This window comes from Lithobates pipiens, unplaced genomic scaffold (assembly GCF_037356315.1).
Source record: "Lithobates pipiens isolate NorthernLeopardFrog02 unplaced genomic scaffold, aLitPip1_a1.2 Scaffold_8, whole genome shotgun sequence".
In the NCBI taxonomy this organism is placed as follows: domain Eukaryota; kingdom Metazoa; phylum Chordata; class Amphibia; order Anura; family Ranidae; genus Lithobates; species Lithobates pipiens.
In genome coordinates this window covers 619,752,999-619,771,586 of record NW_027507903.1, presented here as the reverse complement: position 1 = coordinate 619,771,586, position 18,588 = coordinate 619,752,999, and the positions used below count along the sequence as shown (strand labels likewise).

The 18,588-nt window shown below is 46.3% G+C and overlaps 1 protein-coding gene across 1 annotated transcript in view; it reads right to left on the bottom strand.

Annotated features, from left to right (window-relative positions):
- LOC143961449 (vitelline membrane outer layer protein 1-like) overlaps positions 1–10,927 on the bottom strand; it is a gene marked incomplete at its 5' end in the record, with an annotated part of 33,174 nt that extends 22,247 nt beyond the window's left edge. Inside the window, 2 exon segments of the mRNA XM_077470742.1 lie at positions 10,758–10,819; positions 10,822–10,927. Coding sequence (XP_077326868.1) covers positions 10,758–10,819; positions 10,822–10,927 — 168 coding nt within the window.
- Between the last annotated feature and the right edge of the window lie 7,661 nt (positions 10,928–18,588).

The window sequence follows — 18,588 nt, the reverse complement described above, 5'->3', positions numbered from 1 at the left end:
AACCCCACTATACCTTCAGTCCTCTCCGAAACCTGCACTGAGAGGAATGAAGTTGTAGAATTAGGTGTGTCACAGCCAAGTACTTGCAGGCAATCTGCTAGTGGTACACCGACATCTGATTGTACCAGGCAAATTTCCCTGCCCCAGCTGCTGGACCATCGAAAGAAGTTCACTCCTAGCCATCCACATGCCCAGCGGTTGAATTCTAGCTTGGCTAAATTGCTAGCACTTCAACTGCTGCCTTTTCAGTTGGTAGACTCGGCCCCCTTCCGTGAGTTTGTGCAATGTGCGGTTCCTCAGTAGCAGGTTCCCAAACGCCACTTTTTCTCATGGAAGGCGATTCTGGCTCTCTACCGGCATGTGGAAGGCAATGTCCATGCCTCGCTGCACAGGGCAGTCAGCGGTAAGGTGCATATTACCGCTGACTCATGGTCCAGCAGGCATGGACAGGGACGTTACCTATCTTTCACGGAGCATTGGGTGACTCTTTTGGCAGCTGGGAAGGATGCAGGACAAGGTGCAGTAGTGTTGGAGGTTGTTCCGCCACCATGCCTCCAAAATGCTACTACTGGTGATTGTGACAAACCTCTCTCCTCCACTCCCTCCTCTTCTTCTTTCTCCATGGCCTCTTCCTGTGCTTTGTCCTCGGAACCAGCGGTGCTCCGTAGGTGTTCAAGGGGCTACGCAAGTACGCAGGCAAAAATATGCCATGCCGTACTTGGGGGACAGGAGCCACACTGGGGCAGATATTCTGTCAGCTCTGCAGTGACAGGCTGAGAGGCGGTTGACGCCACACCAGCTTAAGCCAGGAATGGTGGTTTGTGGCAATGGCACCAACCTCCTCTCCGCCCTCCGACAGGGACAACTGATTCATGTGGCCTATGTAGCTCGCGTCCTTAACGTGGTGGTGCAGCGGTTCTTGGGCAGGTACCCCGGGCTTACAGGATGTCCTGAGGCAGGCCAAGAAAGTCTGTGTGCATTTCTGCCGGTCATATAATGCTAGTGCTCGGCTGGCTGACCTCCAAAAGGAATTTAACCTGCCCAAGAACCGCCTAATCTGTGACATGCCCACCAGGTGGAACTCAACATTGGCCATGCTGCAGTAGCTGCACACGCAGCAGAGGGCCATCAATGAGTATCTGTGCGACTACGGCACCTGCACAGGGTCAGGGGAGCTCGTTTTTTTCCCCACGCCAGTGGGCCATGATGAGGGATGCATGCACTGTCCTGTCACCATTTGAGGAGGCCACGAGGATGGTGAGCAGTGACAGTGCATGCATCAGTGACACTGTACCTCTTGTCCACCTGTTGGAGCACACGCTGCATGGAATAATGGACATGGCACTTGAAGCAGAACAGAGGCAGGAAGAGGAGGACTTCCTTGCGTCCTAAGGCCCCCTTTATCCATACGGTGTTCCTGCTGGCCCGCCGATCACACAGGAAGAGGAGGAGGAGGATTGTGTCAGCATGGAGGTGGAGCCTGGCACTCAGCAGCAGTCTTTTAGGGATGATTTACAGTCCCAAGAAACCCGTAGACTTGTATGTGGCTGGGAGGAGGTGGCTGTGGATCATGTCGTCCTTAGTGACCCAGAGGACTGCGGACCGACTGCCTCAGCTAACCTACGCTGCATGGCCTCCCTGATCCTCATATTCAGTGGATCAATGAGAGGGATCATTTCTGGCTGGCAACTCTCCTTGATCCACGGTACAAGGGTATGGTTGCAGACCTTATTTTGCAGTGGCAGAGGGAGCAGAGGATGAGGCCTCTTTGGGAGGCCTTGCAGAAAGGTCTGTGCAACGTGTTCCCAGAGACTGGGAGGTTACAAATTCCTGGTCCTGGACAACATGTTGCTGAGGCTTCGTCATTTACAGAAGGAGCGGTGGAGAAGGTGGCCATCTGACCGATGCGTTCAGACAATTTTTTAGTCCGCAGCCCCAAGGTATGATCGGTTCCAGCAACCATCACCAGCATCTGATTTACATGGTGCAGGAATACCTAGGGGCAAGATCAGACTTGGACACCTTTCCCACTGAAAATCCTCTGGGTCACTGGGTCTTGAGGATGGATCACTAGCCAGAGCTTGCACAGTATGCAATTGAGCTATTGGCCTGTCCTGCATCCAGCGTTCTTTCGGAACGCACATTTAGTACTGCTGGAGGCTTTGTGTCCACCGACTCGGTTGATAGACTGACCTTCATAAAGATGAATCAGTCTTGGACCACCACCAGCTACCAAGCACCTGAAGCTGATGTAACCTAATATTTTTTTTTTAAATGTCACATCCCTTCAAGACTGCCTATGCTGATGCTGAGTGACTATCCTGTTATGGTGACTGACTATCCTCTTCCTCCTCAATGATTCTGCTGATTGGAAGAACATTTTTGGTTCTGGGCTCCGCCACCAGTGGCTAAGGCCCAATTTTTCAGCCCATGTTTAACAGGGGCATGTAATTAAAATTTTTGATGTGATACTTTGCAGAAGGGCTCATTCCTGCGCTCCAACTAGAGTATCTGTGAGAGGTTGCAGTGTCGTGGCACCAGCACCAGTGGCTAAGACCCAATTTCTCAATCTCTATTAAACAGGGGCATGCGATTACAATTTTTGATGCAATACTTTGCAGCAGGGCTCATTCCTGCTCTCCAACTAGAGTTTCTGTGAGGTGTTGTAGTGTTGTGGCTCCAGTACCTAAGGCCCAATTTTTCAGCCCCTGTTTAACAGGTGCATGTAATTACAATTCTTGATATAATATTTCACAGCAGGGCCCATTCCAGCGCCCACCAAGAGTAACTGTGAGGTCTTACAGTGTTGTGGCACCAGCACCACCACCACCACCACCAAAGGTGAGAAAGTGAGGTGAAATCTTCTGAAGAGGTGCACAGACGGGACAAAAATGTTACAGGGGTGATAACCCTTCCCTATGTTTTCCAAAAAGCTTAAAAATAGATTTTTTGACTGGAGCTACACTTTAAAAATGTACCAGTTCAAAATTACAAACAGATTCTACTTAACAACAAACCTACACAGTCCCTGTCGTTTTGTACCCCCTGTATAGTGCTGTTCTGAGTATATAGGGCCTGGGGGCCCCACGCCTTTCCATTTTTAAATTTGGGTGTGGGGTTCCCCTTAATATCCGTACAAGACCCAATGGGACTGGTAATGGGCAGGGGGGCTACCCATATAATTTTTCTCAATGATTTTCATCCATATTGCCGGAACCAGACATTACACTAAAACCGCAAGCAGTTTTAAATTACTTTTTTTTCTGTTAGAAATGTCATTTTGTGCAGGGACTGTTCTAAACACGGGGAAACATGCACCACTTCACAGACATACTATTGATACCCCCCAGGCGCGATACTTAAAGGAATATTTCACTTTTTTTTCACTTTAAGCATCATTAAAATCAGTGCTCCCGAAAAAAAGGAAGTTTTTAAACCTTTTTTTTGCATTGATACATGTCCCTTGGGGCAGGAGCCAGGTTCTCAAACCCTTTTTAGGGCAATAACTTGCATATTAGCCTTTAAAATTACCACATTTGATTTTGAACGTTCGAGTCCCATAGACTTTAATGGGGTTCTAAAGTCTGCGCAAATTTTCGGTCCATTCGCAGGTTTTGGTGCGAACCAAACCGGGGGGTGTACGGCTCATCCCTAATGGTGAGTGCTGCATTCATGGCAATATGGTGGGTGCTGCATGATTCATGGCAATATGGAGGGTGCTGCATTCATGGCAATATGGTGGGTGCTGCATGATTGATGGCAATATGGTGGGTCAGGTGCTGCATTCATGGAAATACAGTGGGTGCTGCATTCATAGCAATATGGGGGGTGCTGCATTCATGGCAATACGGTGGGTGCTGCATTCATGGCAATACGGTGGGTGCTGCCTTCATGGCAATACGGTGGGTGCTGCCTTCATGGCAATACGGTGCGTGCTGCATTCATGTCAATATGGTGGATGCTGCATTCGTGGCATATGGTGGGTGCTGCATTCATGGCAATAAGGTGGGTGCTGCATTCATGGCAATATGGTGGGTGCTGCATTCATGGCAATATGGTGGGTGCTGCATTCATGGCAAGATGGTGGGTGCTGCATTCATGGCAAGATGGTGGGTGCTGCATGATTCATGGCAATATGGTGGGTGCTGCATTCATGGCAATACGGTGGGTGCTGCATTCATGGCAATATGGTGCGTGCTGCATTCATGGCAAGATGGTGGGTGCTGCATTCATGGCAAGATGGTGGGTGCTGCATTCATGGCAAGATGGTGGGTGCTGCAAGATTCATGGCAATATGGTGGGTGCTGCATGATTCATGGCAATATGGTGGGTGCTGCATTCATGGCAATATGGTGGGTGCTGCATTCATGGCAAGATGGTGGGTGCTGCATGATTCATGGCAAGATGGTGGGTGCTGCATGATTCATGGCAATATGGTGGGTGCTGCATGATTCATGGCAATATGGTGGGTGCTGCATGATTAATGACAATATGGTGGTGAAATTTTAGAGAGCCAAGCTAACTGTATAGCTTAAACATTATCTTTAATGGATATGCAGAAAATTAAAAATTAAATTAAATTGATGTATAAAAACAAACTGAAATTCTAACTGTTTAATGGGGGGGGGGGGGGGTGCCAGGGGGGCACTGATACAAATTTTTGCCAAGGGTGCTGGAGACCCTAGGTAAGCCTCTGACCCCCAGGCACAATATTTAAAGGAATATTTAATTTTTATTTTTTCACTTTAACCACTACAATACTGGGCACTTTCGCCCCCTTCCTTTCCAGACCAATTTTCAGCTTTCAGCGCTCTCGCACTTTCAATAACAATTGCGCGGTCATGACATTTTTATCATTTTGTTCACACAAATAGAGCTTTCTTTTGGTGGTATTTATTCACGACTCCATTTTAATTTTTTTGCGATATAAGCAAAAAAAGAGTGGAAATTTTGAAAAAAAACAAAACAATATTTTCTTCTTTCTACTTTAAAAGAAATCCAATAAAATCAAATGTTGGCATACATTTAAGCCAAAATGTATTCTGCTACAAGTTTTTGGTAAAAATAATTTCGTTAAGTGTATAATAATTGGTTTGTGTGATCACGGACATATGTAACTCAAATGATCATGTACACATGTAGAAACTGATCCATGTGGTGATCCTGCTCATCCAATCTGGAAAAAATATTATCAAATATTACCAACAAGTGGGTTGACTACATCTTCTGCATTCATGGCCTTCACCTACTGTCATAAACCAGGAATCAGACTGAGACAGGAGTACAGTTACCATATTTTTCGCTCCATAAGACGCACCTGACCATAAGACACACCTAGGTTTTAGAGGGTGAAATCCCCAAAAAAATATTCTGAACCAAATGGTGTACTAAAATATTGTCCAGTGCCCATGAAATGCAGAGTGACCATTACCATAGAAAATGCAGAGTGACCATTACCATAGAAAGTATTGGCAGGGTATTGGCAGGGTATGGAAGAGTATTGGCAGGGTATGGCAGGGTATGGCAGAGTATTGGCAGGGTATGGCAGAGTCTTCGCAGCAGGGTATGGCAGAGTATTGGCAGCAGGGTATGGCAGAGTATTGGCGGCAGGGCATGGAAGAGTATTGGCGGCAGGGTATGGCAGGGTATGGAGGGATGGCTGTGACTACACTTGTCACAGAGCAGCCCACAGCGCTGCTGCCATCTGATCTCTCCCCTCCACTGTACAGATCTGTACACAGAGGGGAGAGAGGAACCGGCATCATCATGACGCCGGTTTGTTTACAAGTGATCGCTCCGTCATTATCTAAAGTACCCAGAGGCGGCTGGGGGTATATTTTTTGGGGGGGTGGCAAACAAGCCCTTAGCCCACCCTTTTTTAAAGCCTATTAGAGCCTTAGGCATTTGCTTCTAAAAGAAAAAAACTGTGGAATCCATGCATCCAGGGCCCCCAGGGGTTCAGGCACATGGATTAGGGGGGACTGCCTCTTGTCCCAGTATGGACGGGCTGCCACTACCACAACCACTGTCCAGGGGTGTCGGGAAGAGCCCTTGTCCCCATCAACATGGGGATCAAAAAGCCAAAAAGCACCTACCCCCCATGTTCCAGGCATGTAGCCTGGTATGGTTCAGGAGGGGGGGAGCTGCTCACTCGTCTCCCCTTTCCTGCATGCTCGGATAAGGGTCTGGTATGGATTTTGGGGGGGGGGGCCCACATGTTTTTTTATTTTATTTTGGTGTGGGATTCCCCTTAGAATCCATACCAGACCCATAGGGTCTGATATGGAATGGAGGGGACCCCATGCCGATTTGTTCTTTTTTATTTTACCAGGACTTTTTTCTTTTCTTTCAGCTGTCAGAGGGGACAGCTGATGACTCATCTGTTGTTAAGGACTTGGCGGCCGGCTTCTAGGCCCCGTTCTTTAACAACATATTGACTGTGCATTCAGCGGGTGGACAGAAAAGGGGTAAGTTTGGGCCCAACTTTTGCTTGGCCTGAATCATCCGTCCAACACCACCCCCTACTAGAGAAACCACCAGCTGCAGCACGTATGCATGTAAAAAAACAACCAAATGGCAACCACCCCAACCTAGAACTGTCCTTTATAGCAAGGAGCACATGAAAGGGCAATGCATGTAAAAAATAAATAAAATCACTCCAGTGTACTGCTAACTCTATGATTTTGAGAGCCTCATGAATTGGAACACATATATAATAACGGATAGATCAAGGGCATGTTTGCCTGAAAGGAGCTCATCCCTTCTTAACGGTATAGGGATAAACTGGACACCTAGCAAAAGCACAATGACAGCCAAGGTATCCAGTGCGTCCCCTCACCAATTCATATACAACCAAATGGCAACCACCGCAACCTACTAGCCTTTTACAGCAAGGAGTACATGGAAACACATGCTTTATGTGTGCTCCAACTTGGAGACTCTCAAAATGATAGAGTTAGGAATTGCAGTACACTTGGGTGCCTTGACATGGCCACTATGCCTTACACATATATTTGCAAATGCATGCAAACTAAACCCCTTAGACAGGGTTAATTTTTTTTGTTACACGCTAGCTAGTAAGCGAGCTGGGAATTTATGAATGTAAAAGACTGCATTTCAGATGGTTTCTGTTACATAAATGTGAATTAAATGGGTGAAAGATGGCTTCAGCTCCTGCTTGCCATCCATCAGGGCTGGACTGGGAAAGAAATTTGGCCCTGGACTTCATCCAGACCGGCCCACTTACATTTTGAGTGTCCCATGAGCAGCCCCCTTACATCAGTGTCCCATCAGCACCCCCTTACATCAGAGTGTCCCATCAGCGCCCCCTTACATCAGAGTGTCCCATCAGCACCCCCTTACATCATTGTCCCATCAGCACCCCCTTACATCAGAGTGTCCCAATAGCGCCCCCTTACATCAGATTGTCCCATCAGCGCCCCCTTACATCAGAGTGTCCCATCAGCACCCCCTTACATCAGAGTGTCCCATCAGCACCCCCTTACATCAGAGTGTCCCATCGGCACCCCCTTACATCAGAGTGTCCCATCGGCGCCCCCTTACATCAGAGTGTCCCATCAGCGCCCCCTTACATCAGAGTGTCCCATCACCAGCCCCCTTACATCAGAGTGTCCCATCACCAACCCCCTTACATCAGAGTGGCCCACTGAGCCATCGGCCCACCGGGAAACTCCCTGTAGTCCCGATGGCCAGTACATGCCTGCCATCCATAGAGACATAGGCGTGCGCAGGCAGTGTGTCAGGCACACCCTAATCACTCTGTGTGGTGCTGACTCCCCCTTCTGCCCGGGCTCCCCCCCCCGTGTTGCCCCCCCCCTTGCAGCGGGGCTGGCTTCCCTCCTCTTCTGTCCTCTCCCCTCAGCTGAAGAAGAAGAAAAACAAGATGTGGGTGGGGGTGGGGCGGGGGAGGCCAGGAGCACCCAAAACTGGTAGAAAGGGACAGGTAAATTGGACATACAGATATGAGTACAATGACTAGGTATTCTGTCTTTTTTTCCTGAGATCTCTTATCTAAATTTGTGCACAGGTGCCCACAGACATAGTGGTAGCGTAATCCACCCCAAATCATCCAGATCAAGCAACATTCATCCTTGTATTGGTAACAAGGTTTATATTTTTTCTTTTTCTCGTTTCACCTTTTTACACAAAATCCTAGATAACAATCAGTAGGCATTGATCTGAGTGTCATTCACCTTGTACATATGGAGCGTGGACACTGAGACCAGGATATACCATACCATTATATGGCAAGCTCTATTCTACACCTGATATATTTCTGAATTTCTAAATAAATGAACTGTTTTGTATACAGCATTCCCTTAGACCAGTGATGGAGAACCTTGGCACCCCAAATGTTTTGGGACAACATTTCCCATGATGCTCATTGCACTCTGCAATGTAGTTGAGCGTCATGGAAAATGTAGTTACAAAACATCTGGGGTGCCAAGGTTTGCCATCACTGCCTAATGCCGCGTACACTTAAATCACTTTTGAGGAATTTTTGTTTGCATAAAACGTTGAACAGAACACAGTCTCTCAGTAGGGAATAGAGGGTATGGGTAGTAAAGCTCACATGGAAAACTGCTGACACTTGAAATGTCTCTCTCTAGATGATCCAGGGAGTAGCCACTCGCAATTGGATACCTCGACTGTCGGATAAATCCTGATTCGTGGATTTAGCAGCCGACAAGTGATTCAAACTTAGCAAAGTCTCTGCCACAGACTTGGTTGTAAAACTTTAGATGAACACAAAATCTCTCATAGGAACTTAGGTGTAACCGAAGGATGAAATTAGGAACTTTCTTACAGTACCAGAATATTGCAGCCGGTTCGGCGATACTGTAAGAATGCGGATTTACTTGGGGTCCTTTCAGCTCAGCTTCCAGGCTCTTAACGAGCAGCCAGCCTCGAGCATGGCCCTCTTCTGAAGAGTCCTCCCCTGGTTGCGATTTGAGTTGCTGGGCCTCTCCAAACCCGAAACGGCACCGGACCACCTTGGAACCCTCCTTCCAGTTACTGTGCCTCGGACTAGCCAGTCTCGAGACTCGGAAACAGATGGATCCACACCCCAGGCCATGAGGGCCTCTGGGGGCTGGTCAGGAGGACCAGGGCCATGGAGTCAGAACTTACTTCTGGACCAAAACCCAGAACCACGTGACCTCAGCACCTTAAGTACCCTCTCTCGGAATACACAGTGAGACAGCACACTCACTGATTGGCTCAGAGAGAGAGAGAGAGATTGGTACCCAATGCGTCCAACCAGACTGCATTCCAATGCCTATCAGAGATGATACATGCACCTATGACCAGGCAGAACATAGTGCAGTCCAGCCAAACTGATGCCAGAATCACAATTTAGTGAAATTAACCCCAAGACCCAACTATAGTCTTAGGAAAAACAAAATTTACAAACATAGCGTGTACTCTTCAGGAGTACCGGCACTTCAGACCCATCCAGGGAGCCCACCATGTCAGTACCCCAAGCCAATCCATCCATCGGCTTCAGGTGCAGGCGCCGGCATGGCAAGTAAGGGAAACCGGCAGTTAAGCCTTCATGCTTCACTGCCGGTTTCCTACTGCGCATGCGTGAGTCTCGTGCCGCTTTCTGAATGGTCCCATTGTCTTTTGGGACACACAGGTCCCAGAAGGGGGAAGGAGGAGGGACGGATGCAATCACGGAATTGACGTACCTCGCTGCGGCCACATAGGACAGAAGTCCCGATGAAAAAATGCAGAAAAGGTACCCAAAGGACAATTAAAAAAAATTCCAAAAACAAAAGGGGTGGTCAATTGTTTGAGACTGAGTTTTCTTTTTTCCTGGAAATTTGATTTCAGCAAATTGCAGATTTGTCATTTGGAAAAAGTAAGTCCATTTACCATAACTTTAAATCTATGAAATTATAATTCAGTGTTCCAGATCAGATGCCAATTGTTGAAAGAAGCAACAGCAAGTAGCTTTCAATAATGTGAATTATATATATGCATTATACCTTTCTATCCAGCAGGTGGCACTGCAGTGTTAAAGTGTGTTATTCTATGGTAATGTAGTCTCGGGATATACATTCTGTCTATGCTCAGTGAAGGATATCATCAACAGGTGAGTCACTGTGGAGAGAAATTAGCTTGCAATTACCTGAGCGGCCAGTTTTGAGAAGGAGCGGATGAGCCCAGCCCTGACATAATCCTGCTGAAAGCAACATGGGGTATAATTGCAGCTGCAGCATGTGAATATGCCCAGCTGCTGCCTCTACAGCTAAAATATGGTAGTGGTTAAAGTGGTTGTAAACCCACAAAAAGAAACCTGCAAGACAAAGACATAATGAGCTAGTATGCATAACATACTAGCTCATTATAAATACTTACCTTAGATCGAAGCTCCCACAGTGGTCCCAGTGCACAGCTCTAGCTGGCGACATCGCTCTCGGAGTTACTTACGGATATTGTGGGCTCCGGCGCATGCACGCGGTAAGGGCACACTAGCTGAAGCAATGGCGCAAAAGAGCCATTGCTTCAGTGCGCATGGAGAATTGGTATATATCGCTCTGACCAACTAATCAAATAGCAGCCAGCACAACACCAATCAAAGTGTAAACCAAAAAAATGTATATAGAAATTATACACAGTATGATTCCAGAAAAAAACGAAAAAAACCCCCAAACATCTCTTTTAAAATTGGACCTTCAGATTTTGGGGCAGGGTTCTCTTTCAGTCAAATGGAAAATTTGGAGATGGCTTACCTTCAATTCAAAGCCTGTTGCTACTGTTCCAGGTGGGCACATATCCATCCATCCCCAGTCACCCAATAACCACCGTTGCGTACATAAATATCTTTGCCATGGGTCAGCGTGGTGTGGAGGAGGATCAAGGTGACAATCCAGCTAGGCAGCATCTTCCTCACTATGGTTCCTCAGAGTAGACCAGATATTCTGAGACTATTCTACAGAATTCCCATATTTATAGCACTGATACAATGTCAGCCAAAGGGTATTGAGTGGGTACTTACTGGAATTGTTAAAGGTTTACTAAAAGGTTTAATTGCCTGGAGCAAATACGAACACGGCTATTACTGTAAATGTAAATAAAAGCTGGGGACTGTCAACCAAAGGTTTACTGTCTGAGATTTTATGTATATGCAACATTTCTGCAATACATGGACCTTTCCCCAAGTCTTATCCATTTAAGGTATAATTAAAGGTAAAACATTTTTATTTATTTATTTTAATTTAGGATAGAGTCGAGAGGGATTGAGCTAGTGAATATGATGGCGCTGGAACCTTCAGTAGATGTTGCTTGGTTTATGCAATTGATATTTTCAAAACTACGGTAAACTGATAATATCCCAATGGGGCAATTTGGACGATATGTGCATTGCTTCCATACACCGTACATGGAAACCTCGAGAGTGCCACACCAAAATGCTGAAATCCAAAAAGAGGTTTAATTCCAAACTTAAAAGACCAATGTGTTTCGGTGGGGTGGGGAGTTCACACTTTGACCCCTTCATTGGGGCTACATGATATACAAATATAAAGGCATTAAAATAAACATAAAAGGATAAATGTAAGGTCCACAATTATATATTGTATACAAATCTAAAGCATCCCAATCATCAGGATATCATTTGAAATTATGCAGAAAAGTCTTGATGAGACCATATGATTTTATATGACTTAAAGTCACGATAGTCCAAAGTATTAGTTCTTGAAAAAGACAATTTAAATTAATGCTAATTAAAAACAATGAACTGCAAATACTGAAAACTACCAAATACTGAAGTATGTAAAAGACAAAAAAATATTAAAATGGTATCAAGAAACTTAAAATGTTACTTTCCTGGGGCCAATACATGGCTCCATACATGTGGTATAGTCAGAGAACTCACCGTGTTAATGCCCATCGCCGTGCAGCAGGGGCCAATGACCCCATTTTGGAAAGTAGATACCCCAAGGAAATTGCTGAGGGGCATGTTGAGCCCATTGAATATTTTTTTTTTGTCCCAAGTGATTGAATAATGACACAAAAAAAAAAAAGTTTACAAAAAGTTGTCACTAAATGATATATTGCTCACACATGCCATAGTTATATGTGGAATTGCACCCCAAAATATATTCTGCTGCTTCTCCTGAGTACGGGGATACCACATATGTGTGACTTTTTGGGAGCCTAGTCGCATACGGCACCCCGAAAACCAATCACTGCCTTCAGGATTTCTAAGGGTGCAAACTTTTGATGTCATTCCTCACTACCTATCACAGTTTCAAAGGCCATAAAATGCCAAAATAACATAAAACCCCCAAATGACCCCATTTTGGAAAGTAGGCACCCCAAGCTATTTACCGAGAGGCATGTTGAGTCCATTAAATATTTTATATTTTGCACAAAGTTGTCACTAAATGATATATTGCTCACACATGCTATGGGCATAAGTCAAATTACACCCTAAACTAAACTACTTCTCCCGAGTACGGGGATACCACATGTGGGGGACTTTTTGGGAGCCTAGCCGGGTACGGGACCCCGAAAATCAAGCACTGCCTTCCGGATTTAAATATAAAACGCTACCCAAAAAAACTGTTAGCGATCGCAGGGATCAGGCCTGACTCTACAAACACAGCAGTTATGTGTTTAGTGTTTTGTAAGTGACAGTGATCGATCGATACTGCACTTGGACGGGCTGGGTGGAGGGGCAAAGTGCAGGTGCTAGTAGGTATCTGGGCTGATCCCGCTAACAATGCGTTTTTTTGGAATCCTAAACTGCTGGGGACGCTAGTATAGATCTGATCAGATCAGATTTTGATCTGTTCAGATACTATACCACTACGGGAGGTTATGCTTTGCGCGTGGGTGTTAGCAGTGCGGGCACTAACCTAGCGCTGCCTGGGGCGTCGCAGACCCTGACCCTAAAACCTAATTGATATCTCCCGCCGGGTGATCAGGGGGTTAAACCTTTATTGGGTAATAAATGGTGGGTGCCCTGATGCTATAAAAAGCAAACTAACTAACCAGAGTCACCCGTAACACTTATACGGTGATCACTGGTGAAAGAGTTAACTCAATCAGGGGGTTAAAATCTTTATTAGGTAGTATATAGGGGTACCTAACGCTATAAAAAACTGGCGGTGAACCTAAAAAAATAACTAACTACCTTCGGCACCAGTGACACTAATGCAGCGATCAGAAAAACGATCGCTTAGTGACACTGGCAAAAGGGGGTGAAAGGGTTAACTCTAGGGGCAATCAGGGGGTTAAACCTTTATGGGGGGGTAGGGGGCTATCCTGGACCTAACACTAACTGCTCTGAGAGTTTTACTGTCACAACTGACACTAAATGCAGTGATCAGTAAATAAATGATCACTGCAATCAGTGACACTGTGACTGGGGGGGGGGGGTTGATCGGGGGGTGATTTGTGTGCCTATGTGTACCTACATGTCAGTGTAGTTTTGGTGCACTTACTTTCTCTGTTCTCCTCGCAGTCCAGTCAAAAAGACCGCCCCAAGGAGAATGACATCACTTCCTCCCTGCCTGTGTTTACACTACACAGGCGGGAGAAGCTTCTCATTCACCAGGAGCGCTCGAGAGGGGATGGCCAGAAACCAACGGCCATCCCCTCATCCCGGATCGCTCCTGAAGCGAAACAGACCACCGCAGCCAGCGGGAGGGGGTCCGATCGGACCCCCCACCCGCTGGAAGACAAGCACGTACATGTATGTGCTTGTGCCTGTTGGTGCCATTGTGCCGACGTACATTGCCATGCGGCGGTCCTTAACCACTTTCAGACCGGACCATTTTGCTGGTCAAAGACCAGACCACTTTTTGCGATTCGGCACTGCGTCACTTTAACTGACAATTGCGCGGTCGTGCGACGTGGCTCCCAAACAAAATTGACGTCCTTTTTTTCCCACAAATAGAGCTTTCTTTTGGTGGTATTTGATCGCCCCTGTGGTTTTTATTTTTTGCTCTATAAACAAAAATAGAGCGACAATTTTGAAAAAAACGCATTATTTTTTACTTTTTGTTATAATAAATATCCCCCAAAAATATATAAAAAACATTTTTTTCCCTCAGTTTAGGCCGATACGTATTTTTCTACATATTTTTGTAAGCGATTATTGATTGGTTTGCGCAAAAGTTATAGCGTTTACAAAATAGGGATAGTTTTATAGCATTTTTATTCATAATTTTTTTTTTTTTTTTTTTACTAGTAATGGCGGCGATCAGCGATTTTTATTGTGAATGCGACATTGTGGGGGACCCATCGGACATTTTTGACACATTTTTGGAACCATACCAGACCACATGCCCTCAACAATAATATCCAAGGCAGACAGACACACCCCAAACGATTACAGCAAAGAGTCCACAATAAAATGACAATATATACATATATACAAGATTGAGTCAGATTAGTACAGATCAGACTGGATTTCTCATTCACCTTGGAAAGAGTATAGTTTCCTTAAAATCCAGGGCCCATAATCAGTAAGCAAGATGCTAGCATTCAGTCCTCTCCAAAAGCCTCTGTCCCGGCTAGGTCTGTCACAAGCGGCATGGGGTCCCCCCCAAAATTCATACAAGACCCTTATCTGAGCATGCAGGGAAGGGGGTGCGTGAGTGGCCCCCTCCCTCCTGAACCATACCAGACCACATGCCCTCAACATGGGGTGAGTGCTTTGGGGCGGGGGGGACTCTGCCCCTCCACCCCAAAGCATCTTGTCCCCATGTTGATGGGAACAAGGGCCTCTTCCCTACAATCCTGGCTGGTGGTTGTGGGGGTCTGTGGGCAAGGGGCTTATTGGAATCTGGAAGCCCCTTTTAACAAGTTTTAACAAGGGGACCCCTAGATCCCGTCCCACTATGTGAATGAGTATGGGGTGCATTGTACCCCTAATTATTCACCAAAAAAACGTCAAAAATAAATAAAAAAAATAGACACGTTTTTAAAAGTCTTTTATTAAAAAAAAAAAAAAAAACAATGTCCCCCGATGTAGATCCACCGCCTCACTCAAAAAAAAAAATGCTCTGCACTTGTTGACAGCTGACCACCGAATGCCTCCTCCACCAGGTGACAATTCCTAAATAGGTAAGGAACGGGGTCATCTGGTGACGTCATCTGGTGCCCCCGCCCCATGTGGCATCACCGACCCAGCATGCACCGGTCTGTGATGTTACAAGGGGATGGGGCCACCAGGTGATATCACCAGGTGGGCCTCCCCTTACCTATTTAAGATCTGTCATCTGGCGGAGGAGGCATTTGGCAGTCAGCCTTTGTTGTCAGTGGAGCTTTTTTTCTGGGTCCAGCGGAGCGGTGTGCATCATGATTGATGATAGATCTACATTGGGGACATTGTTTTTTTATTATTTTTAATTTTTTTACTAAAGTACTCAGCTGAGGGTATTTTTTTTGGGGGGGGGTGGCAAACAATGCACCCACAGCCCCAAGCCCACCCTTTTTTAAAGTCTATTAGAGCCTTGGGCATGCGCTTCTACAAAAAAAACGGTGAAATCCATGCATCCAGGGTGCCCAGGGGCTCAGGCACATGGATTAGGGGGACGGTGCCTCTTGAACCCGTGTGGACGGGCCGCCACTGCCACAACCACCGCCCAGGGTTGTCGGGAAGAGCCCTTGTTCCCATCAACATGGGGACAAGATGCTTTGGGGTGAGCAGAGTTCCCCTGCCCCAAAGCACCTACCCCCCATGTTCCAGGCATGTAGCCTGGTATGGTTCAGGAGGGGGAGGTGCTCACTCGTCCCCCCTTTCCTGCATGCTCAGATAAGGGTCTGATATGGAATGGAGGGGACCCCATGCCGCTTTGTTTTTTTTTATTTTACCAGCATTTGTTTCTTTTCTTTCAGATGTCAGAGGGGACATCTGATGACTCATCTGTTGTTAAGGACTTGGCGGCCGGCTTCTTGGCTCCTGTCCTTAACAACATATTGACTGTGCATTCAGCGGGTGAACAGAAACAGGCTAAATTTGGGCCCAACTTTTGCTCAACCTGAACAGTTCGTCCAACACCACCCCCTACTAGAGAAACCTCCAGCTGCAGCATGTTAAAGAACAACCAAATGGCAACCACCCCAACCTAGAACTGTCCTTTATAGCAAGGAGCACATGGAAGGGCAATGCATGTAAAAAATAAATAAATAATAAAATCACCCCAGTGTACTGCTAACTCTATGATTTTGAGAGTCTCATGAATTGGAACACAGATATAATAATGGATAGATCAAGGGCATGTTTGCCTGAAAGGAGCTCGTCTCTTCTTAAAGGTATAGGGAGACACTGGACACCTAGCAAAAGCACAATGACAGCCAAGGTATCTAGTGTGTCCCCTCACCAATTCACCAATTACACAACCAAATGGCAATTACCCCAACCTATAACTAGACTTTTACAGCAAGGAGTACATGGAAACACATGCTTTATGTGTGCTCCAACGTGGAGACTCTCAAAATGATAGAGTTAGGAATTGCAGTACACTTGGGTGCCTTGACATGGCCACTATGCCTTACACATATATTTGCAAATGCGTGCAAACTAAATCCCTTAGACAGGGTTCATTTTGTTTTGTTACACGCTAGCTAGTAAGGGAGCTGGGAATTTATGAATGTAAAAGACTGCATTTCAGATGGTGTCTGCAACATAAATGTGAATTAAATGGGTGAAAGATGGCTTCAGCTCTTGCTCGCCATCCATGGAGACATAGGCATGCGCAGGCAGTGTGTCGGGTGTGCCTGAGCACACCCTAATCACTCTGTGTGGTGCTGACTCCCCCTTCTGCCCGGGCTTTCCCCCCCATGTTGCCCCCCCACTTGCAGCGCTGCTGGCTTCCCTCCTCTTCTCTCCTCTCCCCTCATCAGCTGCTGCAGAGGGGATGCATAGTTCCCAACTGTCCCTGATTTCGAGGGACTGTCCCTGATTCGCAACAATGTCCATCTGTCCCTTTTTCCTCCTCATTTGTTTCACATTTTGGTCTGATCTATATAGTTGTATATAAAATGTACTTTTTATCTTTCAAAAAGTAACTGCTACATTTGTAAATTTCAAAACCAGTGTAGCACTGACCCCCGAAGGAGCGGCTGGTTTTGCTGAGCTTACCGTTGCCTTCTTCACCTCGTTCTTGTCTAGGAGTTCCCGAGGTTGATGGCCCAATAAACTGTAGAGAACGACACTTGAATCCCTTTGGGAATTTTTATTTGCATAAGAAACGTTGAACAGAGCTCAGTCTCTCAGTTGGGAATAGAGGGTATGGGTAGTAAAGCTCAGGTACTCTTGGAACTGCTGACACTTGAAATGTCTCTTTCTAGGTAATCCAGGGAATAGCCATTCGCAACTGGATGTTTCAACTATCGGATAAATCCCCTTTTGTGAATTTAGCAACTAACAGGTGATTTAAGCATAGCAAAGTCTCTGCCACAGACTTGGTTGTAGAACTTTAGAATAGAACAGAAAGTCTCTCACAGGAACTTAGTTGTAACTGAAGGATAAAATTAGGAACTTTCTTACGGTACCAGTATCTTGCAGCCGGTCCGGTGATACCGTAAGAACGCGGATTCACTTGGTGTCCTTTCAGCTTAGCTTCCAGGCTCCTACCAAGTAGCCAGCCTCGTGCGTGGCCCTCTTCCGAGGAGTCCTCCCCTGGTTGCGTTTTTAGTTGCTGGGCCTCTCCAAACCTGAGACAGCACCGAACCACCTTGGAACCCTCCTTCCAGTTACTGCGCCTCTGGCTATCCAGCCCCAAGACTCGGAAATGGATGGATCTGCACCCCAGGCCATGAGGGGTGGTCAGGAGGACCAGGACCATGGAGTCAGAACATACTTCTGGACCGGAACCCAGAACCACGTGACCTCAGCACCTTAAGTACCCTCCCCCGGAATACACAGCGAAACAACGTACCCACTGATTGGCTCAGAGAGATTGGTACCCAATGCGTCCAACCAGACTGCTTTCCATTGACTGCCAAAAGTGACACCTACACCTATGACCAGGCAGAACATAGTACAATCCAGCCAAACTGGTGCCGAGACCATAATTTACTAAATTAACCATAAAACCCAACTATGGTCTTGGGAAAAATGAAATTGACAAAAAACATTAACTCTTCAGGAGCCCCGTGCTACACCAGTATAAAGGAATAATAGTAGTTAAAAAAAGCACTTGTGGGTTAACTAATCTTTTTTTATGTAGAATTCTCCTTTTAGGGGGCGTGGCAGGGGTGTGTCCTATGCCTACATATATTTGCTAATAGGCGTCCCTCGTTCCCATCTCAAAAACTTGGGAGGTATGGGGATGTTTCAGGATGGATAGTGGGGGAAAGGGCTAGTAGATATGACATTAACCGGCCCCTTCCTTTTGTAAATAAATACAGTGAACACACTCACTCACTGTGTTCATTCAAAAACCAAAGCATTGTAAACACAGTTTACTATGCTTCAGCGTGCACACCAGGGCTGGACTGGGACAGAAATTTGGCCCTGGACTTCATCCAGACCGGCCCACTTACATTTTGAGTGTCCCATCAGCACTCCCTTGCATCAGAGTGTCCCATCACCAGCCCCCTTAC